Below are 25,843 nucleotides of genomic sequence, written 5' to 3'. Positions count from 1 at the left end.
CTAAAGGGAGTTCTTTGATACAGAAGAAGATAAGGATTTACCCTACATGCTCTCTCCAGGAATATAACCTGTGTACTTGGTTTAAGTTTCCCCTGTACATGTCTCTAGGGAGCCCGCGTCTCCTGGTCAGAACAAAAGAAGGTGAGCACCTCTGCCTTCATCACTGGAGTGAGACATACCCTTGATATTGCTAGGATCAGATATTAGCCTGTGGGTCTCTATGTTTTGCATTTTTGTGCAGCTTATAACGACATTTTGCCTGTAGTTAACATACAAATTAGCTTGCTCACTATGTCCTCAGGTTTCTGAGCCCCAGAAATCATCCACAGTTGTATGAGGGCAGGCATGATCATTTCACTACAAGGGGCCAGAAGTCTCTCCCATACCTTTGCATGGAGAGCAGTGTATCTCTCTGTTGCATCCTTCAGCTTGTCCTTCACTAAGGCTCCAGTTGCTAATGGTTCTCTGCCTTCCTCAAAGCTGTTTTCAGTGTCCAACACTTTCTGTCCTGAGATAGTCACAAATCTCAAGTCTCCTTTGTGAGAAATTACGTCCTCTGAGAAGCTCCCTTGCCGCTTTAGCAGGGAGGGAAGGGCTTCGGGGCTACTGCCCCCCTTATACATATTCTCCAGCTCCTTCTCAGACCGTTCCAGCCAGTTTTCAAACTCTCTATGATCCTGCAGAAACTTCTGTAGCTCATCCCGTAGTGTCTGCACCCGCTTCAGCTCTGCCTCTGACTGGGCCAGGGAAGTCGCATATTGTTCCTTTAGTTCTCCTAGCTTTTCTTGCAACATCTGTCGTTCCTCAGGTGTGAGGTTGTGGCCATGCTGGTCCAGGAAGGCCTGAGCTGACTGGGTGGCCAGGATGAAATTTTGCTGCTGAGACAGCAATTCTTGGTGACAGGTCTGGCAAAATAAATAGAAAAAAAAAATCCCCCAAAACAAAGGACAAAATCAGTAGGGACACCACAATAATTTGGTTACATCTACAGTTAGAGATAGAGATTTCTGTAGGTCACTTTTCTAGCTGTTCGGCAATCACCAACATTTCTCTTTCTCTAAGCATTATGCCATATGCTAATCCCAGCTGAATTGACACATATAGAATCTTATAGTTTTCAAAGAGATTTCATATGTATTATCTCATCTGATTTGTGGTATAATCTGCAATACAGGAAGACAATATTGTGAATACTAAAAAATGTACTATGTTTTGACTGAGGTCATACAGATAGTTAAGGGATGAACTGATAATAATGGAAGGTGAGACTAAGTTGGGTGAGCTATACATATGATAATATAAGAATTTTTAATTCTTAGCTGTGAAACATGTACTCACATATTGATGAAGACTGTCCCTACTAGAAAGATCTAGGAAAATTAATTCATTAAATAAACACTTTATATATTAGTGAAAGTAGACTGTGTTTCTGGACAGTATAGGAAATTTGTATCTTTATGTGCATGTGCTATGTCTATGTACTTATAAACGGAACTTTTTTCTATTCCAATGAAATGTTAGTTCTTTCAGAACAATAGGGGTTGTTTTAACAGTGTTATTCTCGAGTCTTATAGAAGTCAGTAGGAATTCAGTCTGTGTTCCTGGCTATCTGTTTATGCAACCACCTAGAGAAGCACTATAGCCTACTTTTCTTCAGAATATCGTCTAGTTTCTATCCGTATCAATAGCAACCTGACAACTTTGGATTCCAATGTGATCTCAGGGAAGCTGAGATTCCTTCCCAGAATGGAAATGGTACTTGGTCAGGCTGATTGCTGCCAGTGAGAGGTGTCAGGGAGGTCTCTATAACAGCAGGATTATCTCTACTGTGTTGTTGTTACAAGACTGCCAGCGCTTTGGGGGACACATTATAATGAATCTTCCAAGTACAGAAGCGGAATGCCAGAGACGGAAATCCTACTAATACAAAATAGGGCAATAGTCTACATAAGCCCTTCAACAGAAGCACTCCAGCTAATTCACATTTTCTTTGCTAGAAAGGTGTCACTACTAAAATATGTGATCTGTGTGTTTTGTAAGTGCCTTAAATATATAATTATCTTTCAATCATGCAATATAATGTGCCTGCATGTGCCAGTTAATGTCCCAGAATATGGTTTATCTGATTGGTTCACTGGTTTATCTCCAATGTCTTTCAATTAGCAGGTGCTCAATATTTGCTGAATGAATAAATGAGCAGCACTATATAGTAAGAAATATAGTAAGATGGCAATAGGGAGCCATTAATAGGATACACATACACATCTCATTTTAGAAAGATCACTTAGTGTGGCGGATGGATTGGAAGGTAAAAGCCAACAGGCAAGGAGACCAGTAGAGGCTACTACAATAACAGAAGTGAAAGTTGATAGTCGTCTCAACTACAATAACATCTCAGTTGATATGAAGAAGTGTGGCTGACTGTGAAAGAGATATAAGCAGCATAGGATTTGATGACTGATTCGATACAGGACAGTTAGATAGGGAAACGAATCCGGGATGATGTCTAGTTCAGGTAATTAAGTGTGAATACAGAAAACAGAACATGTTTAATTGAGGGAAGGGTACTATAGTAAACGGAAGTTCTGTTTTTCATTTTGAGGTGCTTATGGTGCCAAGATGCAAAAAGATATGTAATGGCTTGAAGCCCAGGATAAGAATCTAGCCTGGAGACGAATATATACATGGAATTATTTAGTACCAATGATAATTGAAGTGTTGTGAATGGATGACATTATCCAAGGAGAGTATATACTGAAAGATGAGAAGAGGCCTTGACTATTAGTTGGAAGCACATCAATATTTCAAAGCTGGCTAGGGGAAAGGAAGTGATTATCAGGGCACGGCAGTGCTATGGAAAGCAAGGGAGAAAGTATTTCAAGGGGTGTGACCAACAGTGTCAAAGCTGCTGAGACATCAAAGAAGAGATGGACTAAGAAGTGCTCACTGGATTTAGGAGCAAGAAGGTTATAGTGACCTGCTCGTGCAGAAGAGAGCCCCTAGCATAGTGTGGACAAGCTAACATCCTTACCTTCATCTTCTCACATTGCTGGTCCAGTTTCTCTGAGGCTTGGTTGACCCCCATGTGACCATCGGTGGTATCCAAGGCTCCTCTCTCCAGGCTAGCTCCTGAGAGCTGCTGCATTTGTCCACCAGATGATCTCACTGAAGCCACCCAATCTAAGAGAGCATCGATCTTACTCCTGTTCTCTGCCAGTTCGTTGGCTGCTTTACTCTGAAAAGCACAGAGGAAGTCCAGTGAGAAAGCCCTAGATACTCAGCAATTAATGTACAGGTTATGTAAAGGGAGAAATTTTTATGCTTAAGAAAAAGAGGAACTCTAAGATGGTATAAACAGTCTTTGAACCCATAAAAAAGAATGAGCATCTTCTAAATTTGTTGAACAAATAATTATTTAAAATGATCTCTAGATTTTGTTGATATCTTATTGGTTTAAAAAAAGGTGGAGCAGGGAAGAACAAACCCTAGGATTTAAAAAGCTTTATTTTAGTAAAAGATGATTTAGTTCTGGCACCTCAGCAAGGCTTCATGGAATCCTTTCTAGGAACACTCAAGTGATACACTGGCTTGCCAGGGTAAGAGCTAGTAGTCACACTCAATTACCTGGCTGCTCCACCCTAAGAGAAACACAGACCTCGCCTATCCTTTTCTCTGCCAAACAAAGCACTGAGTTCTGAACTAGCCTCTCAAATTCTATTTCCTGACTCTTCAAGTATTTTAGTTAATTAAAAAGTAAATGCCAGGTGATACATTCACGTAGTTTAGAATTCATCTTTAGGTATTTCTCGTTTTTCTACCTCCTTTGTTAGCATCAAGAGTCCATGGCCAGACAGAGGGTTCTAATTCAATCTGCTGGCACTGAGTGGGATGCAGAAGGCCATTTGTAACTACTTTCTCCCAGGCTTATCCCAATGCCATGACTCCCACAGAGACTACAGCGGCAGCTTGGAGATAGCTTTTGGCCCACTAAGACTTCTCAAATGGTTCCTCCTAGCCCTCTGAATCACCAATCCAGATTCATGTTAGAAACCTGCCAGTTGCTTTTTTCCCCCCAGGGTAGTATTACCCTTCCTCACCAAGTTCTTTTTGACATTAGTCAGAGTACTGAATACACAGAGGGCAAGATTTTTTTTTTTTTTTTTTTTTGGTGGTAGAGGTGGTAATATGAACTTCCCATCAACTATCTCTGACTTTAAAAGTCCTTCAGGATGTTTCCTATAAAAATAAATACTGGCTCAGATACCAGCTCCTGAAGTAGCCTTTTTTTCATAATTTTATGCTTTCTATAAGGCAGTTTTCCCTCATTACCTTGCATGTGTGTAGGTACTGAAATTTTCTTTTAAAACAAAAACAAAAATCCCAAATATCATAGCAGTCTGGTTACCTTTTCAGTCTCCTGCTGTAAGGCTGAGGTCACTACTTCCTCCAGCTCTTTTTGGGCCACCCGTGTCCGTTCCTGGAGAGCTTCATATTGCTCCTTAGCCTGATGAAGTTTTTCCCGAAGAGCTGTCAGCTCCTGGGGGCTCAGCTTGGTCTGGTTCTCTTCCAGGAACCCTTCAATGTCTTTGACAACACTGGCAAATGAGGCGGCACGATTCTGAATGTCATCCTGCAAATTCTTAACACAGGAAAACAGGGATGGCAGAGCCTTCGACTTTGGTCCTCCAAAGACCTCTAAGAGTATGAGGACAGAATGACTAGGATGACGATTCTGCAATGGGTGCATGTCCCTGACTACAATCTGCTTAAGGTTTAAGCCTAAACTAGTGCAAAAATACACTTAAAAATATTTTTAAGTCATTTTCTAATATTTAATTTTCTAAGCAAACTATAAATTTCTAAGCAGATATTTAGTGAAGACAAAAATAAACTGCCCATAAACATGTTGTAGAACAGAGATTTTTATTTTGTAATAAGTTATCCTCAAAGAGATCATTCTTCTATAAGAAGAGTTGACAACTAGATTATAGGTTGAGTCAAGGCCAGGTTGCTCCTTTATAGTCTCTTGGTTATTACTCCTTATCTGACCCAGCATGATACGAGTACTGCCTAGTCTATAGCCTCATCCTTCACTAATTTCCCTTTGTTTTAGTCTTTGTAGTCTAAATGCACTAGCTTTCTTTTTGTTCTTGAATATGTTGTTCTCATTCCCATTTCCACCTCAAGACTGATGCATAGGCCTCTGCCTGGCATATTCTCTTCCACTTCCTGCCTCTTCATGCATTAACCCTTACATATTCTTCATTTCTCAGTTTCAGTGACACTTCTTTGAGGTAATCTTTTCTGACATCCTAAACTAGATGGGGTCTCTCTGTTACATGTTCTCAGGTAACTTTTCCTTTATAGATATAATAGTTAAAAATTATATGCTCATTTTTGTGATTATCTGTATAATATCTGTCTTTCCCACCAGACTATAAGTTTCATGAGAGCAGGGATGGTTACCATTATGTTGCTGGCACTAAGCACTGTGCCTGGCACATAGCAAGCCTTAATAAATATTTGTTGATGGAAGGAAAAAAAATGAATTAACTCATACTGACCTTCAAGTCACTTTGGTTCTTCTGTAAAGCAGAGAGATCCTGCTGGGTGGCTCTTCCTTGGTGGCCCACCAATGCTCTTTCCGCCTGTTCTACCCAGCTGCAAAGATCCTCCAGTTTCTGGTGACAAGTATTTTGTTGTTTCTGCAGAGTCTAATTAAAATGCAAAGGGGCCAAGAGACAATTAATAATTCTCATTTTGCGAATAAAAGATAACTCCCTGAAATATAAAGAAAGAAGGTTATATCTTAAGAATGAAAACGTTGACGAGAGACTATAACAAGAAAAAGCACAGAAATCATATTCAGAAAGCTCCCCTCATTTGGATAATCTGTTGATCTGGGTCTATGGTCTGGATTCACATCAAGGGTAATTTCAGGTGAGAGAATGCTCCCAGGTTTTGGTCCGGGAGTTCCTTTGCCAGATTGCTATTATCCTTGGAAATGGAGAACAGAGAGCCCAGATACTTGAAATCCACAGATGATAATAAATTAGTGGTTCTGATTAATTCCTCCACCAGAACCAGAGGATGTGGTACATATTAAGTCAAAATATGAAAAATCAGAAGTACTAGACTAGGTGGAAAAATCAAGATACTGGACAATTCATAAGCTGATTGAACTTCTAGATAATTTAGCTGATTTTATAAATCAAACATCTCACAAATGCAGACACCTATTAAACGGAATGATTACATCCCAGACATGAGGAACTTGACTATTCTGAGAAGGAAACTCCCCCAAGATTAGCGACTGGCTCAGTCCTTCAGGTGTCTACATTGACATCAAAGAGAAAAGCCAGGCCCACGGGGAGCGAAGGAATATGTTTCTGTGCCTGATCTTTGGTTCAGATCTCATCTCAGTTGCCTGACACTGAAGCACCTGATTGAGCAATTGAGCATGATGCGTTCTCCTGACCATCCTTCTAAAACCATTTTCCACCAGTTTCTACCTTCTGATGGCGTTTTAGTCACCTGCACTTACAAACAGGTGCCCAAATTGGCCCTCTCTCCCCCTCTTTAGGACAAATAGAAGGGCTGTAGAAGAGAACTCCTAAGAGCTCTTCAGCTGTAAAACAGGATCCTCATGAGTTAGGATGGGTGCGGACTGAATCTGAAAAAAGCAAAGCAAACAAGTTAACACATAGACGTACACATGCATTCAGGGCAAATATAGAGAGAAGCAGAACATTTCTGACAATAACAAGGTTAATAAACATTGTGAAATTAATTACAAGCTCAGAGAGAATGTTCACATGCAGTTCTATCACCTGCTGCAGCTCAGGGGCCTACCCTGGATCTGGGCTGTGTTAAAGTGGCTCAGATCAATGCTATTTCATTAATTGTCCACAGGTTACATATATTCCCAAGTGAGGACACTGCAAATTTTCAGATTTTGAAATTAACCTAAAACATTTCATTAGTATTTTATTTCAATTTCAATTTAATATAGTTGAAACAACTAAGCTGTAATGGGGGACAATGAATTGACTAATCTGATTTGCTTTAAGTCTGACTCAAAAGCTCAATTCTGCTTTGCACAATATTTAATAAAGAAGACCCTGAGATGGACTTGCTAGTGACAACAACAATTCTAATATTGTCTTGCTGAATTCCAACTTATTATTCAAATAGCAGAAATGGTATAAGCATCATTCTTGGTATTCTAAGGTTATTTTTCTCTTAACACAATTATGTTTTGTAAGAGGGCTGTGATAGAAGGTAGTAGGATTGTTAGTTTTTTCCCCAAAATATATCACCCCTGCTTCTACAGTTTTCCATAATTGAATAAGCACTGAGCACTACAGTGTGAAGGTGCTGAAAATAGTAATTTAAGAGGTGCTAAAAAAATATGATTCTGATAAAAATTTCCTTGTCAGCTATTTGAAGGTTGTTAAAGAATCTTACTGTTAATTATTTAAAAAGCCCCAGAATAAAACTGATTTCAAAGCCATTCTTAAGAGCTCAGGGTATCTAAATGTTCCTAACAGCTTTCAAAAGAATGTTGAAGTAAAAAAAGGGCTAGGGATGTGATTTTCATTTCTAAGTCAGAGACAATCAGATACAGTGAGAGTAGAGTCCATTAAAAGAGAAAAAAATACTTGCACAGGCATACACACATAAACACATTCTTTCACACGCACACATAAAACCAAAAACATGGCAAGAAAAACGGCCAGAACAGCTGCCTCCTGGACCAGAACCAAACTGGCCTAAATAATATGAAATTTCAAAATTGGTAAATGCAGGCTCTTAGAATCATGATAGATGGAGTTTGGCCAGAAAATCCAAACAGAAGACATCCCTTAAGACAAATTGAGCCCAGCTGCTGGTTCAGTCTGACCTTGACCTGGGCTGCCTGCTCCATTTGTTGAAGATGGCCCTGTACGGCATTCATCTGAGTTGCAGTCTGCTCCACAAGGTCCTGGAAGGACCTCTGCAGTTCATTCAGAAGCCTCAGCATCTGTCGGTTCTGCTGGGGGGACAAGTCCTGGGCATGCTCAGAGATAAAGAACTGAATATCAAAAGCAAGAGCATCCAGCTGAGATTTCCTTTCACACATAGGCTGTTTCAAATCCTAAGGTAAGTAAGGAAAGAGAGGAAAAAAGAAGAAAGAAATAAAACTTCTAATTCTCTGTTGAAGCCGAAGCTTTTGGTTCTAATCAAAGAACCAACGAAATCACGAGAGGTTAATTTCCTCTGTATTTTTATAATTGACACTGATAATTTCTAGAGCACTGATAGTCTCCCTTACTTCTGGTCTCTCTACATTCTTCATAAATTACAATTAGGTTTCCTTTACTGCATATTGATTTCAGCAATTTCATTTATTCATGTTACAGAATTACAGTACTGCTAATCCCAGATATCTGTAAAAAATATATTTTTTTAAGTTTTGGAAAATATAACAAATTACTGGTCTGAGATATTTCTAATTGTATTTTCTTAGGTTCAAAAATCAATTTGCATTTGTCCAACAGTGAGTTACCGGTAGGTCAGAGGGGAGAAATTACTCAATTTATTTGCAGATCACTAAAATTTGATTTTTACAGTAAATAATGTTGCTTATACATTTTAAAACTATAAAGGATTATAGTCAGACTTTCTTATATAAGTTATATTGCTTCCTTAAAGCAGTAAAAACTGCCTAAACACTAATAGTATCTGTTCTCAGATAATTAAAATTGGGTAATTTTTCCACAAACATTTAGTGACCATCAGCTATAGTACACTGGGTGCAACAAAAACAATTAAGATATCTATAATCTCTACCACTTTGAAAATGAGAGCAGTCAGTAATCCTGCAAAGCACGCTGGGAGGGCTTCTTGAATATTTATCATAAGAACATGCTTGCTTCATCTGTGAACACACAGATTTTGGAAATTATCACTAGGGAAACAAGGGCTTTTAGTCCATAGCTCTCTTCCCATAAAAGAATTCACAGAAGTTATAATTATGGGAAGAAACCAATGCATGATATGCTCTGTGTTTTTATATCTTATACTATGTCACAGAAGTTTTTCTCACCCTTGATTCTTTCCCCTGATTTTATCTTGAATAAAAGGGTATGAAAGAAGAAGGCAGGTCAACTCTTGCAAAATAAAGAGGAATGAAGTTGTATACCAGAAGCCTGACAATGGACAAACCTTTTTGTCTGTTTCTCTTAAGACTGGGGAAAAGGGACAGGATGAAATAGAAAAAAGTTTGCCAAGCTATGAACTAGATCATTGATCAAAAATTCTCTTGAAATTGGTATATGTGCATTGGATTAGATTTTAGGCAAAATAGAAACGAAAGACAGATACTAGATGCTCAGTTATAAAGAGGAGATAAAGTTGATAATAATAAGCTATTCTGTAGACTCTCTCAGAGAATAGCTGAAAGAAAAAATAATCATAATCTCTAAAGCTCCCAGGGGTATGATAACCTAAAAAACTAAACATAGCAGACTATTTCTGAAATAGAAAATCAGACTTTCTAAGAAAGATAAGTACAGATATTGGTTTCCCTAGCTGGAAAATAAAGTTCATATAACTCAAAGGACAAATAAAACATGCCTGAGAATGGGTAGAGTTTACCTCAAAATGTTGGAGACACTGATTCAGGCTGTCAGCATCTGTTTTGCTGTTATACTCCTTGTTTAGAATAAGACTGGTATTGCCAACCCAGGCTCTCAGATCTTGAAGTCTGCCCTCTAGCTGTTCATGCTGATTTAACATTCTCATCTAAGAAATAAATGATAAATTAGATCATAAAAATCTCCAAACCTGCAAGACTTTGTGGATAAAAACAAAAAGTTACCTTTTTTACTTCCACAGCATTCTGGAGGTGAAGCAGTCTGGAATTCCAGGTGTCACTTACAGAGCTAAGGGACTTTTGAAGATTCTTGGCGTCTTTCTCTAGAGCCTTCAGCAGTTGAGAGGGGACTTCCTGAGGCTGGCTGATGATAATCTGATTCACATGCTCCAATTCCTGATTCACCAAGGTAGATAACTCCTTTAGTTCCTTGTCTAACACCTGAGGGGATAAAGTGGCATTACCTCCAAAATCAAGACTAAATAAAATCTTGCCATCAAAAAATCGGCTGTGAACACATTTTTTTTCTTACCTATAGGCTTCAGGGCTTCTAAAATGTTTTTATATATGTTCATTAGTTTATTTGGTTCTCACAATCACTAATCCTTGAGGTAAGCAGAGTAGGTATTATAATTCTGAATTTACAGAAGAGATGCCCTCAGCACTTAAATATAATTTTTTAGAGGGCTGAGGTCACCTCACCCACATCGTAAGCACAGAGCCAGAATTTGGTTCAGATTTTCTGACTCAGTGCAATTACCCTTCCACTACAACTTGCTGCCTCTCCAAGAGTGTTACTGCCTATATCATGTTATGCAAAATAAGTCAATCAAAGGAATGACTCTCACTCCTAATTCCAAGGGGGCAGAATCAAAGAACATAAAAATATCCTAAGCCAACTTTCCCACTCAGCTCGTCTATAGTATTGTGATCCTCAGCTGAGACATCAGAAATAAGCTATGGAAAAGCTACGTAGACCTTTAGGGCATCATCGTCCTCATTTCCCTTTAGCTACTCTACCCAAGGCCATACTCTTGATATCGAGAAAACTGGTAAACCTCTATAATCTCTGCTCTCACTGTGACTCCAAATCTGTGACAATTCTTAACTTCCAGTTCCAATAAAAGAGCTACTCTTCCTCCCTTCTCAAGGCTGTCTAATTCTATGTCATCAGTCATCATTTTCATCTGTCATCATTTTCTCTCTTCTCTAACTTCAAGTTCTCCTTTTCTATTGGTTCTTCCTCCTCAGCTCAAAAATCTACTCAAAACAATCATCTCTCAGTCCATCTCCTTTAGCTAGTGTCCTACCTCTTTCCCTGCCTGCACCACCAAACTTCTGGAAAGAATGATTTACATTATTTGTCCCCACCTTCCAACCTCCCATTTATTCCCACTGCAACCTAGTGTCTATCCTACCACCCCACTGAAACCATTCTTATAAAGATCACTAGTGACCTTCGGGCATTACCCCCCTCTTAGACCTCATTGTACTCAGCCTCCCTACTGTAGTTAATACTGCTGACAACTCTACCAGCGAGCCTCTTCTGCTGTAGTTTCTTTGAAACCAGTATTTCCCAGTGTTCTTCATAGATTTCCAGCTACACCTTTTTAATCAATTTTTCGTCCTTTAAATGGTGATGTTTTTTAATGTGTTTTTCTTCCTGAACAGTCTCTATTTCCTCCAAGCTGGTGGGTCTGGAGGAAATGTCTGGAAACCTACCTTGGCCTGACACAGCAGATCCTGTAGCTCTGCCAGGCTTCGCTCCAGAGGCTGAATCTGTTTAGTCCTCATTTCAATGTCTCGTAATAGAGACAGGTAGGATACCAGCTTCTCATCGTGTTCTAGACAGAGTTGCCGGTTAAATACATTCTGTAGAGGAAAACAACAAACGCATTCAGTCCTGACCTTCTCCTTTAAGTCTGCTTTTCAAAGCAGGCTGAGTCTTATTGATAGACAAATAGAAATTTTTACTACACTTAGGGTGAGATGAAATTACATGTTACTTTGTCTATGCCTTCTCAAATCAATAGAAAAAGACTGATTTTATTAACTTCTGCAGGGAGCAGCTCATAATTATCACTTTAGTAAAATTTCCGGAAGCTATTCTGACTGACTTCAGGTAGCATCACCCAGTATCTCAAGTAAGCTCCAGTGTTCGTTTTTACCTTAAAATCTTTGCAAATTTCAGGAAGACATTCAGAGCCATTGCCTAATTTTCCAACAATTGTGTTAAAAACAGATAATGCTAAACTAAGTTGTACCTTAGAGAATCATCTAGTGACCTGAAATTTAAGTATGCATATAATTATATATGTAAACTCAGTATCCAGTCAAGAGTTTTAGCATTAAACTAGTTATTTTTTTTAAAAACAAGACAAAACAAAAAAACATGTACAACACAACACACGACTGGGAAACTTACTCTAGTTGCTCTGAAGGGCTCTGGGTTTACACTTTCATTTCCCTTTTCCCTGGGTGCAGTCACGAAGGGAGTTTGTTCACTGCCACGGCTTTCTCTAAGCTTTCCTTGTGGTGTCTTCTCATCCATCTTTATTGTAGGGTATATGACGGGCATTGTCCTTTCCTCACTGGTCTCTGGAATAGTGGGACTAATGGTGGCATCCAGTTGCCCTGTACTCTCTTTTTGAGATACATCTTTGAATAATTTCTCTGGAAGCGGGAACGCCAAGACTCTGGGAACTCCCTGAGTCACTACACCTTCAGGGGACTCTGACATTTCTAGAAGTTTCTCTCCAGTTATTTCCTGAGTTGTTACTGTTTTAGACTCAAGAATTCCACAAAGTTCACTATCACTTTTGCCGTTCTGATTATGAAGGTCTTTTCTCTTTGAGAGTTCCACATAATTGACTTCTTCTGGGTCTACTCTAGAAACTGTTATTTCTGATTTAAGAGCTTTTGTTGAGTCAAAAGGTACTTCTTGGTATGATTTTTCTTGATATTCATTAGATGAGCAAATCACATCTTTGGTTTCCTTACTCTTAGAAATAGCACAGGAGTCTTTATAATAGTTGGTCTGCTGTCTGGTGGTTCCTTGGAAAGACTTGTCTGTTTTGGAAATTTGGGATGTATCTGCAACTTGGGCTTTTCCAACCGATTCCTTGTAGTGCAGTCCTTCAGGTCTTGGGGCTATAGAAGAGAATGATTCACTCTGGGCCCCACCAATAGTGGTTTGAGATAAGTTTTCTTCTGGTTTTAAAGTCAAGCAGAGGCTTAAATTAACTTTTCCTTCACTGACCTGATTAGAGTTGAAAAATGGTAAAGCATCTTGATTTCTTACAGAAATTCCTTTGGGTATCATTGGGGAAGAAGAGTCTTCAGCTTTACAAATAATAGAAAATCCCAGCTCCCTCTCAGTTTCTTTCTCTTTTTCACTTATGGTTATTTCCATTGACTGACTCTTTACACTGGCATCACCATCATCTTGAATGGCAGTTTCTTGATTTGACTTTTCTTTTGAAAAAACTGATGGTTTACATGTTTTAACATTTTCTTCTACAATCATCTCCTTCTCTGTCTTCCTTTTCTCCTTGGTGTTCACTGCTTTCTGCATTACCTGCTCACTCAGCAATTTGCCTGAAGTTTCACAATTTGATTCTTGTGCTTCTGGAATAATTTCTCCTTGGTTTTCCCTTATTTCTTTAGGATCTAAACCTGATGCAGACTGTTTCATATGGGAAATAATTTCTATTTCTGGCATTATTTTTTCCTGTGCTTCATTTGTATCTTTTTCCATGTTACCTTTATAATCACGATCTTTAGCAACTGGAAAAGCTCTCCTCTCATCTTGATCCTTGCACTGCGATTCACTTAATGAAATTTTTCTGCTCTTTTTCGCCTGTTCCCCATCAGAAACTCTCGTTTTAACATTTTCTTGTGCAGACTGACTTTTGATTTGAAATAATTTCTCACTTTCTTCTTTGCTACAACTCATTTCAGCAGTCTGATTACAAGTAGTTAACATTTCCTTTCTTAGAAGTTCCTTCTTTAATTCACATACTTCGATTCCATCTTGCTTTTCAATCTGAGTCCCATGATCACTGGACTCTAAAGTATCTATTTGGATTAAAGTTGCCAGTTCAGGGCTAATAAATCTTTTCTCAACAGCTTCCTTTAAAGTCACTCTTTGGTTATTAAATATGTCAACAATTCCTCCATTTAATACCTGATGAGACGCAATAATTCTAACCATGTTTTCATCCACTAATTTCTGTTCCAAAGCTGATGCCAATGTCAGTCTTTGTCCCGTGGCAATGTCTATGATTCCCCCGGTATTTGCCTGAGCTTCCAGAACCTTCAGTGTAGATGTAAAGTCTACCTTTCCAAGCTGAGTTGCCTGAGACAATGTAAGTACTTTGTCACTTACTCCATCTTTAATGTCTGAGAAGGGAATTACTTCTAGATATCTCTGTCCGGATTCAATATCAATCTTACATTTCTTTACTAATTCTGAATAGGGAACAATTCTGTAATTCTCAGGATCTACAATCCCATGCATCATTCCTGAAGACAATATTGCTTTATTAGTTAATAGTCCTTCATTTTTAGCTTCTGCCAATGTCAATCTCTGGCTAGAAATGAGATCCATGAAGTCTCCAGTCAATGCCTGAATTTCTTGGATTTCTCTTTTCAAGTCTGGGGCAACAAGATCTAATTTTATAGCTTCAGGGAGGGAAATAGTTTCCTTTGTTTCAGGATGAATAAACTGATGGAGGCTTAAGTTCTCAACCTTTTTGAGTTGCTTGGCTAAATCTTCATCAATGATGCCATGTTTAAAGGCATTATCAACAGAAAGTCTCATCCCAGATATATGGTGAATGATACCTCCATCTACCACCTGCTTTGTCAACAACTGAATGGCCTCTTCTCTCTCCAAAAGCCCTCTGTCAATGGACTGCATAACTGTTAAAGGGGCCTTATTATCAGGGTCCATAATTCCAGTTGTTTCCATTTGTAAACTAATTAATCTCTCCCTAACTGTTTTTTCAGCACCTCTGCCTTTAGAAGCTTTCTCCAAATTTATAAGCTCTGTCTGGTTAGCACTGTCCACCAAGCCAAGATTTGAGGCCAAAGTCACTGAAACCTTTTTGTCTCGTTTCAGGTCAACGATTCCACCAGTCACCACCTGCCCTTCTAAAATTCTGGTGGCTGTTTGTGTGTCAAGAAGTCCAGCTGCAACTGCTTCCTTCACAGAGCAGAGTGTTTGTGAACGGGGGTCTAAGACACCACTTATAGCTTTGTCTGCCATGAGGACGTTATGTAATAATTTCTCATCCATCAGCCCTTCATTGATGACTTCTTCGGTTGTCAAAGACTCACAGGTCTGAGAGTCAAAGAAGCCCCGAAACATGTTCAGCTTTCCCATGAGTTTCACAGCAGTGTGACTGGGCACAATGCCTCGGGCTATTGCTTCATTCAGTAAGAGCTGTTGACCTGTTTGTTCATGAAAGATACCACCATCTAGTAATTGTGCAGATAATATATTTAAGGTAGCTTCCTCAAGCAAATCTGAAGGATGACTGCATGATGGGGAAGTTTCGCCATCATTACCTACCTCATCCGTCTTTTCTAACATCATCGGACTACCACCTACAATGTTTTCTCCTTCTGGACTTTGTTTATGGTCATCGCTACCTGAAAGCGGTTTATTTAAGGCTTTCTTTTCATCCAGAGAATAAATATTCATGTCATTTTCAGACTTTAGCTCCGATTCTAAATCTAGAGTTTTCTCTACCTGAAATTTTGACTTTTTGCTTTGGGGTTTCATGAGTGGTCTTCCACTTTCACCTGGAATATGTTCAATTTCAAGTGTGTTTGTTTGTTCTTTCTGACACATAAAGGAAGTCTTTCTGAGAGTCTTCCATTCTTCCTTTTGTGTTTCAATAGAAAAAGGATCACTGTTTACCACCAAGGTCACATCTTCTTCCGCAGGGGGTACTGTAAGGAGAAATCCTCTGCTGACATTTTCTTTGGTAGACACTTCTGTCAGGGCTTCCTTTTTGGTACCTAGCTGCCTTTTTAACTCTGATTTAACTTTATCTATGACTTTCAGAGTATCAACATTTGGATTTCTCACTATTTGTTTCCCCATAATAAAAAGGTCCTTTTCAGGGTTGTCTACAAAGGAAACTTCTGTTTCTATAATGGTCTTTTGGCCTTCTGCTTCAGTGCAATTTGCCTGATCAGGATATTCTTTGTTCTGAGAAGAGAACTGGAGCTCACATGGCTTCACAGTCAGCCTCTCACAGAAAGTTTCTGTGGGTTTCACATTCACTGATTCTTGTAATTCCTTGGGAGTTTCTAGTCTCTGATGCTTAATTCCAAACACTTCTGGAGGACTTATTTGATGTTCGCCTTTTGCTGTTAGTGTCTCTATCAGCTCGCTGTCCAGCAATAGCAGCCTCTGTCCATTCTGCACATTAATATAGCTGTGAGTCATAAGCTGAAACAGCAGCTTCTCGCTAGGGTTTGCCATGCTCTCAGTTTGGCCCTTGCTGCAAGACGGACCTGATACTCCAGGATTAATGTTTAATTTGCTTCGTTCTGAAGAATCTGTTAATTGCATGTGGGGCATTACATCAGGTATGCAAATTGATTTTAAGTTATTGGCAAGATCTTTGTCCAATATACCATTTTCTACTGCTTTTTTCCAGGAACAAATCTCTGTGGTTGCTGGTAGAAAAAGAGCTTTAATATGCTGTCGGCCACTAAGGATTTTATGAGCTAGCTCAGTAGACACAATACCTTGTTCCAGGGCATCTGTAATTGGGAGGATCTCACCAGATTCAGGCCATAGCAACCCCATGAATGACCAAAGGGACTCCAGAATTACAAGAGCAATCTTAGCAGCTACCAGATCATTGCTCACTGCTTCATCTACTGTCAGCCTATGCCCAGTGACAGTGTCTATGATGCCTCCTGTCTGAAGCTGCCTTATGAGAATGGCACAAGCCATATCTTGGTCAATCAAATTATGTCTTACAGCCTCTTCCACTGTAAGTCTATGTCCTGTTCTCGGATCTACTATGCCACCAGCAAAAAGCTGAGCTTCCAGCAGCCGGACAGTGACCTGCCTATCTATTAGCCCTTCCTGAACTGCACGGAAAATGCTAACCTTCCGGCCTGATTTCAAGCTCACCATTCCCCCTGCCAATTGCTTGACAGGTAGCAATTTTAGCCCTGATTCTTGGTGGACAATACATCTCTGCATCAGATCCAGCAAACTAATTTTCTCAGCCGTGTTGGGGTCTATCAAATTCTTGGATGATCTCAAGTGAGACTCTAACACTGAGTGAAGCCATTCAGAAATGAGGCCTTGTTGAAAAGCCTCCTCTAGGTTAATACAGTTCTCATTAGAGGGAAGAATGAAACCTCCGGTTGCCAGGTGAGCTTCTAAGATTTTCAGTCCAACTCTCTCATTGATTATTTTCTTCTCAATTGCTTCCACTACAGAAAGAGGGCCTCTGCTCTCAGTAAGCCTGCTTATTAAGGACAGAGTATCTTGTAGCTCCTGGAGTTGTTGGAACATCTGGGGATTAATGAGGTTTCTGGCTAGGCCCTCCTCCAAAGAGAGCTTTTCATTGGTCTCAGGCGCAATAAGGCCAGACATGATAATCTGGGATTCCAGGAGCACAAGGCCTGTGTCTTGGTCAATGAGGCCCTTTTGCATGGCTCTGAAGATGGGAAATATCTCCACTGTGCCTAGGTCAATCACCCCAGCAACTGCTTTGCAACCCTGAAAGAAAAGATGAAAAAAAGAAGACAAAATTAGAGAAGCACAGCTGTTGAAAGGAATCATTTAAATAACTATAGTCTATCAAACTCTGACAATAAGAAAAACCCAGCCTGGGATGAGCCCTAACAGGAAGGGAATACTCTGAAGCCTGGCAATGTTAATACTAAAAAAGAAGTTGTCTAAATTGCAGAATGTCTAACATGGCCAGAAGTTCATAGATTACTTGAGGGATGGTAGCATTAAGCATATCTGAGTGATCAGCTCTACAAAGTAGCAAGCAATGAGAGGACAGCTATCTCTAAGACTAAATCAAACAAAAGTTCTTACAGACACATACCAGTTCCCAAAAGTGAGAATTCAACTTTATATAGCAATTTCAAAGTGTTGCAACCCATGCAGAAGACTCTTGAAGCAGTACTTCCCTGCTGATGAGTTCAGGACTGGTCCACAGGATTAAGAGATATCTAAGCAGCTTGACAGCCACACAACAGATGTGTATCTCAGTAAATGCCTGTGTATGTTACTCAAGCAGCTGTTTAGCAGCTGGGGCAGCCATACTCTCAGTGGCCAATGCTAGCATCTGCCAAGGCAACAACTCAGTTAAATTAGTTCTGGGAATTGGAAGTAGCAAGTCAAGGAAGGAACAGACTGAGGACCCTTGCCTGTGGAACCACTAATAACTTTTCTTCTGGTCTAGGCTAGAATGGTAGTAACCACCATGATTATAGGTACCACTTGTTGGGCACTTAATAGATTTACTGAGCATTTAAAATGTTTATTGAACACTGATATTTAACCCTCACAGAAATCCTAGAAAAGTAATTATTTTAATCTTTGGTTTGCAGATAAGAAAATGAGGCACAGAGAAGTTAGGTAACTTGCCCAAGGTCATAAAACTAGTGTGCTCCAATATCAAACCAAGGTCTGACTCTAAATCCTGGGCTGTTCTTCTGCCTTCCCAGTCAGATCCAGAAGAGCATGAAGGATAAGGACAGTAGAGTCACCATCTTACATAGGAATTAGGTCCTGAGGTGAGTGAATAAAGCATACCTTATACATGGTTTAATTTAGCCTTGCAAAAAAAGCCTAAAAAACAGCTCACAAAGAATTCCTATTTTGAAGACTTTTATCACGAAATAATGATATTCAGAAATTAAATCATTCACATGTTTTACCACTTACAACACTTCATCACTTTTACTACTCTTGAATTTTCTAGCTCTTGTTCACATTCATTATCTTAATCTTCTCAGATGGTTTCATCTGTCCATCTTTGGTCAGTACTAATTTCTGATCTGTATTTAACTCTTTGACTTATCCGTGGAGGATCTTATTGAAGCAATTGTCAATCACTTCCCTGCCTCTAAAATAATGCATTTTACTTCTGTCTCAGTGAGAAGTGACATAAGAGCAGGTACTTTGCCTGTTCAGTGTCTACGAGCTGTACCAGCAATTCAATAAACACTTGAAGAATAAAGAGGTTGATAAACGGTAAAGAAATCCTTGATATCATTAACTTATTTCCCCCCAAATTTTAGAAACGTGCACTGAAGATTTCAAGCCTGATTAATAGCACACTCTAAGAGATGCCAAATGGATAGCAAATGAAGGAACAGATTTGGTTCACTTCTTCATCTCGCTAGATTTGTTCAAATAATGGAACGACTGACAAACTGTCCATATTATTTAAAACACGTGTCAGTCCCCATCTCGCCCTCGTTTTCTGACCCAGAATGTCGAGTTTAACTTGTATAAGGTAAATGTATGTTATGTGAATCTACTAGGTATCTAGTCTATCGAGATTGAAAGAAAAATTGCATTGCCAAAAGACTCTTCGAGATATATGAAAACACTTTTGACAAAATTCATGTAAAGACTATTGAGAAGTAGATAATTCTTTTTTAAACTTCTAATTTCTTCTGTGAGATTCACAAATGCTGATACTGAAGAAAGGCCTGGAGTCTAGCCAAAGAGAAAAGACTACACAGGAAGCACTGAGCTGGGACATAATCCAGAGAAAAACCATTACAGTCCCACCAAACCTGGGCACTCTGACCTAAAAAAAAAAAAAAAAAAAAAAAAAGACAAGAGGGAGAGGAGAAAAGAAAACATAAAAGGCTTCTACTTACCAGAGTTGCAGGATACGCCTTGGGCAGATAAGAGACAGAGCCTTATGGAGCAGCTCAGCCGTATCGCACACACAGTGTAAGCTTGGTGTTAGCGTCCAGCATGCGACTGTTTTTGTTTTTGTTTTTGTTTTTGCAATAAAGAACCCCAAACAGGTCGTCCTCTTTTCCCTTTGTGCATTTGTGCTTAAACTCCAAAGGGTTAGTGAAACTTGTAAGCAAGGATGTCAGTTAATCAGAACAATACTTCACATGAAACACACACACGGTAACAGGGACACATCATGCTCAATGTAGTGGTGCTCAGCAGCTTGTCTGTCTTTCTTTTTTTCCCCTCCCCTTTTTTAACCTTTCAAAATGAGAACTGAATGTTCTCAGCAAGCAATTGTTAAAACTTTTCACATAATCCCTTATATGGTGAAGCAACAAGCCATTAAAAGTGGGCCACCTTACATAGAGAATACTAAACCAGCACATTCTTTTGGAAATCTACTCTCAAATAAAGCATAGCTGGTTCTGTCTTGTGGTCTTTTCAACTCTAGCTTCTGCTGCACAAATTTCATATCCATGGACCAGAGTCAAAGTATATTTTGTCTGAATATCAATTCAAGCGTCATCTAGACCAAATTTGGTTACCATACGAGCTTTAATTTTGGCTTGCCACACATAAGTTGGCCATTGCTTCACAACATAGGAAATAAGCAGGCAAACACACATATATATCCCAGAGACACATGTATATAATATGGTAGGTTTACATATACACACAAGTATCCAGGAAGAACTTAGGACAACCAGCAGGAACTTAACAACTTTCATGTGGTCCAGGAAATGAACATGAGTGGGAGCTGGTGAAGATGTCACATGATAGGATGACTATGGGTAAGGGGAACCAGCGTCTCAGTCAGTGCAGCTAATCTATCAGTTTGCTTTGGAAATGAACACTTCTCATTTATTTCGTAGATATAAAAAAAAAGTAGAGGGGAAAAGGTTCATGGCCTTTCCTTTCCAATATTTAGAACTCTTGGCTATCAACTTGTGAGTGACAATACAACAAAGGAATATTCTTATTGCTCTGTATTCAGACATAAAATTTATGTTCTCTTCAAATGCAGTCTGCCACAAAATGGTAGACGACAATAACAGTAAACCAGGTCAAAAGGGTTAGCCTTAAGTGCCTTCTAGTGCTTTTGACTGACCAACACATCATGGAACCCCAGTAAAGAAACACAAGACAAATGGCTGCTATGGTGAGGTTAAAAATTAAGTCACACTGCTCATGGAAAGCTAGTGAACATGACTCTCAATCAGCAAAGCTGTTTTCATACCATTCAAAGGTACCCTCCCAACATTTGGAGAGTAAAACCACAAGTACCTTTTGCTCTGTCTGCTGGGCCAACTGGCTCTGAAGCTGCTGAAGCTGGTTTGCAGAACCGTCACAAAGATCATGGTAAGCCTTATTCAGGGCATTCAATTGCTCAGATATCTGTTCCTTCTCTTTTTCTGAGAGCCTACAAGATGAAGAATTGAAGCTCTTTTAGAGAAAAATCTTTCTCTAAAATGTCCTTTACTGCTTCAAATGCATGACTCCTCCATCTTGGATGGTATTCTTAGTCACTGTTGACTCCAGATCATCTAGTAAGAGTGCCACACTCATGGAACACTTTGGCATCTAGGTCAACATTTTCTTGTCCACCTTAAATCAAGTCATGATTCTTGGTGATGTTAATGTTCGTGTCACCAACTGTCTAATACTCTACGCTTGTAGTCCTGCAACCTCTCAATCCAAATGGTCTCCACCCCACTTCAGCCCCACCCCACACATGGCAAACCTGACCCTGCCATCATCTAGAATTTTTCTACTTCTGAAATTTTAAACTTCAAGAATCTACTATTTCATTATAACTTCTAATTATAACACTACCTTTCCAGTTTTTTTTTACTCCCATACCTCTTTTAAAAATATTTTAAACAGACCAAAGAGAAGAATATATCAAGCTCTCATTTACCCAACTATTCAGCTTTACCATATTATTTTACCAGATTTTCTTTAGATCTCTTTCTTAGAAATAAAACATTAAGGATATAAAGTCCAATGAGTATTTGTCACCAACTCTGTTACTTTCCCTTTTTTCCCAAAAACAATCACTATCTTGAATCTGGTGAATTTTGCAAGTTCCTTTTCTCATTCTACATTGTTTTTGAGAATAAATCCTATGATTCATATTACAACTATCCATCAACTTACTGAGATTTCCTAAGTCTTCCTTGATTCCTCCATTTTCTCTTAATCTGTCTTCCCTATAATATTCAGTTTCTTCTCTTTAGAGTCCAGATCCCACAGTTCATCATCTCAGTCACTTCCTTACTATTATCCTTGCATTTTCTCCTCACTAATCATATGAAACTCTAGCCCAAGACTAATCAAACCACTGGACTTTTCTGTTCCCACGTACAGGCTGCTAAGTATGTCCAGTGAAGAGGGTGGGGAATTCCACAACCATGTAGAAGAGCTCTTACTGGTTTCCAACCTGTACTGGACCCCAATGCTTTCTGACAATCCTCTTGGAGGCTTCCTATCCATCCTTCCTTCCTTCCCCTCAGCATTACTCTAATTTCCATCAAACAACCTCTCTATTTCAAATTGAAAATACAAACCACTGGGTACTAATTCTCTCACTTTCTGGCTTCACTCCTGGCTTCTCAACCTTTATCCATACCTTTCTTAATCTTTCCCAGACCTCTGAGAAAAAGCTGTACCAACTATTTAAGGTTGTACTTCCTACCCACTGATGAATTTTATCCTCTGGGACCCCTCTCCTATTATTTCAATACCTTTCTCCCTTTGGTCCCTGAGACGCAGTCCATAAATACAGTTAACACCCTCTGATATTTTAAGAAAACGAAACTATTACTCTGATCATATATATATTCTACTTTAATAACTTACTGTATTATTTCTTTCCTTTCCTATGGCTAGCTTCTTGAAAGAGTAGTCTAATTTCACTATCACTACCTTCCTACCTCACTACATGTGCTCCCTATCATACTAAATCTGATACCACCTCCCAAATTTTCACCTAAAACTTGCAGTTCGCCAAATTTAACAGATATTTCTCAGTCTTAACCTTCTTGGGATCTGACCATTCCTTCTTTTCGGAACTGTTCTCTTTGGTTCTCAGATATATTCATAATTTTCTTTTACTTTTCTAGCTTTCTTTACAGGCTGAGAAGCACTGCGAAATCCTTGAGCCCTTGTTAACTAATCTACTCTTATGGTTTCTACTAAGCTGATGACTTGAACCTCCATCACTTTAGACTTCTCTCATCAATTCTAAATTTATATATACAGCTGCCCTTTGGATAACTTTAACAGAACTATGTAAGGCATAAATTAATGTATTAGGTGCTTCCTAATACATACTAGGTATTTCCATTCTGATGTCCTGTGGGGTCTTCACATTTATAACATCTAAAACTAAAGGTGTCCTCTTCTCCCTCAATCAACACCTTCTCCTTAATACCTCTCTTGGTTAATGGTATCACCATACACCCAGTGACCTAATCCAGAAACCAGAAAGTTATATCTGATATTTTATGTTTGTCACCAAACCCTGTAAGTTCATCATCCTTAATATCTTTTTAATTTTTTTTCCCTTTCCATCCCTTGTCAGTTCTTGCCTATATTATCAGAACAACCTCTTAACTGGTTTCTCAGGCCTCTACTCTTGCTCCATGTCAATCCATTCTCTATTAATAAACTGTTCTAGAAACCTTTACTAACAAAATCCAATCATGTTTAATATCCCTCCACATAGATAAAATGTGAACTCCTCAGCATGAACTACAAAGGCTCTTTATAATCAGTTCTTGCTACTCTTAATTCTCCAGACTAAATTCTCATCACAGCCCTAAGTTTTAGACAGGTGGACCTGGTTTCCCAGATGTGCCATAATCTCTCATTTAATACTTACTTATGACTATGCTTGGCCAAGAAGATCTGTGAAGTTTTAATGGCCTCAGAAATTTGTTCCCTCTTGGTTGCCAGCTCCTCTGTCAGAATCTATTTAGTAGAAATACAGAGAAAAACTTTATAACCTTAACAATTAAAGCATCAAAAATGATTTGAAATAACTTTTTTAAAATCCTAGGGAAAAACCTAGCTTAGGTTAAATTATTACCACTGAGCTATATATATAGCTGATAAACATGGTAGAACTATAAATAAGATGTCTCCTTAAGTTTCAAGTACTGAGAGTTAACATTTACTGTAATAACAATTGTTCCTGGGTGGCTCATATGTGACTTGTATTATTCCACCTAATGCATTATTATATGTTACTGTGACAGATGGACCTTCTACTCACCTGCTGTTCTAAAATAGCTTTTTCAATGTCTGTTGATTCTTTGGTCTGAGATGAGGTAGCTTTGCTTTGTGTATTCCTTGCTAGGGTAGACACCCAGCCCAAAAGTTCTTTAACCTTCTCCACATGTTCCTGTTTTTCCTCTTCTACCACTTTCTAGAACAGGAAATAGAAAATCAGTATGTTGGTCAATGTCTTATTAGACTGGCCTGAGTTCAGATTTCCTAAAATAGAGACATAAAAATTACCCAAATCAGTAACCAACTAAAATAACCTCAAGTTAAATATAATTTACCCTGTCTACAGCACTTCTCACGTATGCCTGTGTGATACTAGTAGCTAAATTCATTATACCAATGTTAGCACCTTTCTAAAAAACCACACTTTTATATATGACAGGTACTCTGTAATTATTTACTGATTTAAAAAGCCCTTCACAAATAGCCTCTTACTTATTTTCCTAATTCTTATATTTACAGGTAAAGAGATTAAAGTCTATAGAGATTAAGTGAGGTAGGTACTGACATAGAGGAAGATTATTGCTAAATTTACCCTGGCAAAAGTTGGTATGGGTCAATGCCTCCAAAAGCATTTCTTTTGTGAGTGGTTGAATATGTAAAAACTTATTTTACAAAGACGGAAGATTTTTATAATTACAAAAGATTACATACTCATTACAGGAAATTCAAACAATCTGAAATACATAATATATACTTCCTTAATCTCATTTCTCCAGAAATTTGGTATATATACTGCTAAACTTATTTGTATGTTCATGTTGTCTTTGTGGTACACACAGTTTTGTTTTTACTGAAGTCATAATTACACACAGCATTCTAACTTGCTTTAATTACCCAAATAATATATTATGAATAACTTCCTATGTCAGTTCATTTAGATTTACTTCATTATTTTTAATAGTTTCATAATATTTCATTGTATAGAATTTGGATGTTTCCGATATTTCCCTTTAACAAATTATACTTTGTTAAGGATCTCTGTTCATATTCCATTCTTCATAGTCATATTATTTCGGTAATAAAGATAGGTGGAAGTGGGAGTGTTAGTATATAGTCAATCCTCATAATTATTAAGATTCCCTATTTGTGATCTACTAATTAAAATTTATTTGTAACCTCAAAATCAATACCTGTGCATTTTCGGTCATTCCCAGACATGCAGAATGGCAAAAAATTTTGGTTGCTCGATGTTCCTAGCTGGGGTAGAACAAAGTGACACTCTACCTTCTTATTCCAGCTCTTATACTGTAAACGAGTGTCCTTTTCACTGTCTATTTAGTGCCATAGTTTTCCTATTTTTTGTGTTTTTGTTGGTGATTGTGCTGTTTAAAATGGACCAAGTGTAGTGCTGTCCTATGTAGGAAGGCTGTAACATGCCTGCCTTATAAAAAAGTGTGTGTTAAATAGCTTTGTTCAGGAGTGACTTAGAGTGCTCTTGGCCATGAGTTCAATGTTCATGAATTAACAAAATATACTTAATAAGGTGTTTGTAAACAAAAACACAGAAAATAAGGTTATGTTTTATTTACTGATGAAAAAGTTGTGATTGGAGGCTGTAGAAGCCTAACCCTATATTCCCCCTAGGTGCAGAAGTTAAGTATTTGATAATGAAGCATTTAGAGCAACCTCGTAGAACAGGACAACTGTGAATAATGAAATCAGCTGTGTGTACTTTAAATTCTGGTAGATAGGCATAGGGTTTTTACTTCCAACTATCCTCACCTCCTCCTCCTCCAGCCGCCGGAGTGCATCACTGATATACTTTACATGCTGAGTTGTTAAGGTCACCAGTGCTGTGTAGCGAGTTCTTAAGTCCATGAACTATGGTTTGAAAAAACAATTTAGATAAGTTATCTGCCAGAAAGTAAACAGAAATAGTTGAAAATATGAGGTAGTTTTCCTCAAGTCACATGCTTAACGGAAAGGTGAGCCCTAAGTCA

The 25,843-nt window shown here is 38.6% G+C and overlaps 1 protein-coding gene across 34 annotated transcripts in view; it reads right to left on the bottom strand.

The window, feature by feature from the left end:
- The window catches only part of MACF1 (microtubule actin crosslinking factor 1), a 293,808-nt gene that overhangs the window by 94,129 nt on the left and 173,836 nt on the right, over window positions 1-25,843 (bottom strand). For 23 of the 34 annotated variants that reach the window (XM_036232126.1, XM_036232219.1, XM_036232113.1 and 20 more), the window contains 13 exons: window positions 25,626-25,724; window positions 23,887-24,039; window positions 23,494-23,582; window positions 20,895-21,030; window positions 12,063-17,393; window positions 11,360-11,509; window positions 9,863-10,078; window positions 9,640-9,786; window positions 7,904-8,137; window positions 5,565-5,714; window positions 4,406-4,639; window positions 3,032-3,235; window positions 387-905 (listed from right to left, as the gene is read on the bottom strand). In XM_036232126.1, the coding sequence (XP_036088019.1) occupies window positions 387-905; window positions 3,032-3,235; window positions 4,406-4,639; window positions 5,565-5,714; window positions 7,904-8,137; window positions 9,640-9,786; window positions 9,863-10,078; window positions 11,360-11,509; window positions 12,063-17,393; window positions 20,895-21,030; window positions 23,494-23,582; window positions 23,887-24,039; window positions 25,626-25,724 (7,662 nt within the window). The remainder of the gene's footprint in view (window positions 1-386; window positions 906-3,031; window positions 3,236-4,405; window positions 4,640-5,564; window positions 5,715-7,903; window positions 8,138-9,639; window positions 9,787-9,862; window positions 10,079-11,359; window positions 11,510-12,062; window positions 17,394-20,894; window positions 21,031-23,493; window positions 23,583-23,886; window positions 24,040-25,625; window positions 25,725-25,843) is intronic. The other 11 variants (XM_016157363.2, XM_036232207.1, XM_036232211.1 and 8 more) reach the window with 1 other exon arrangement.

This window comes from Rousettus aegyptiacus, unplaced genomic scaffold (assembly GCF_014176215.1).
Source record: "Rousettus aegyptiacus isolate mRouAeg1 unplaced genomic scaffold, mRouAeg1.p scaffold_m13_p_1, whole genome shotgun sequence".
Lineage (NCBI taxonomy): Eukaryota > Metazoa > Chordata > Mammalia > Chiroptera > Pteropodidae > Rousettus > Rousettus aegyptiacus.
Note: the sequence above shows the minus strand (reverse complement) of the source record. Positions and strands in the feature narration are given on the sequence as shown.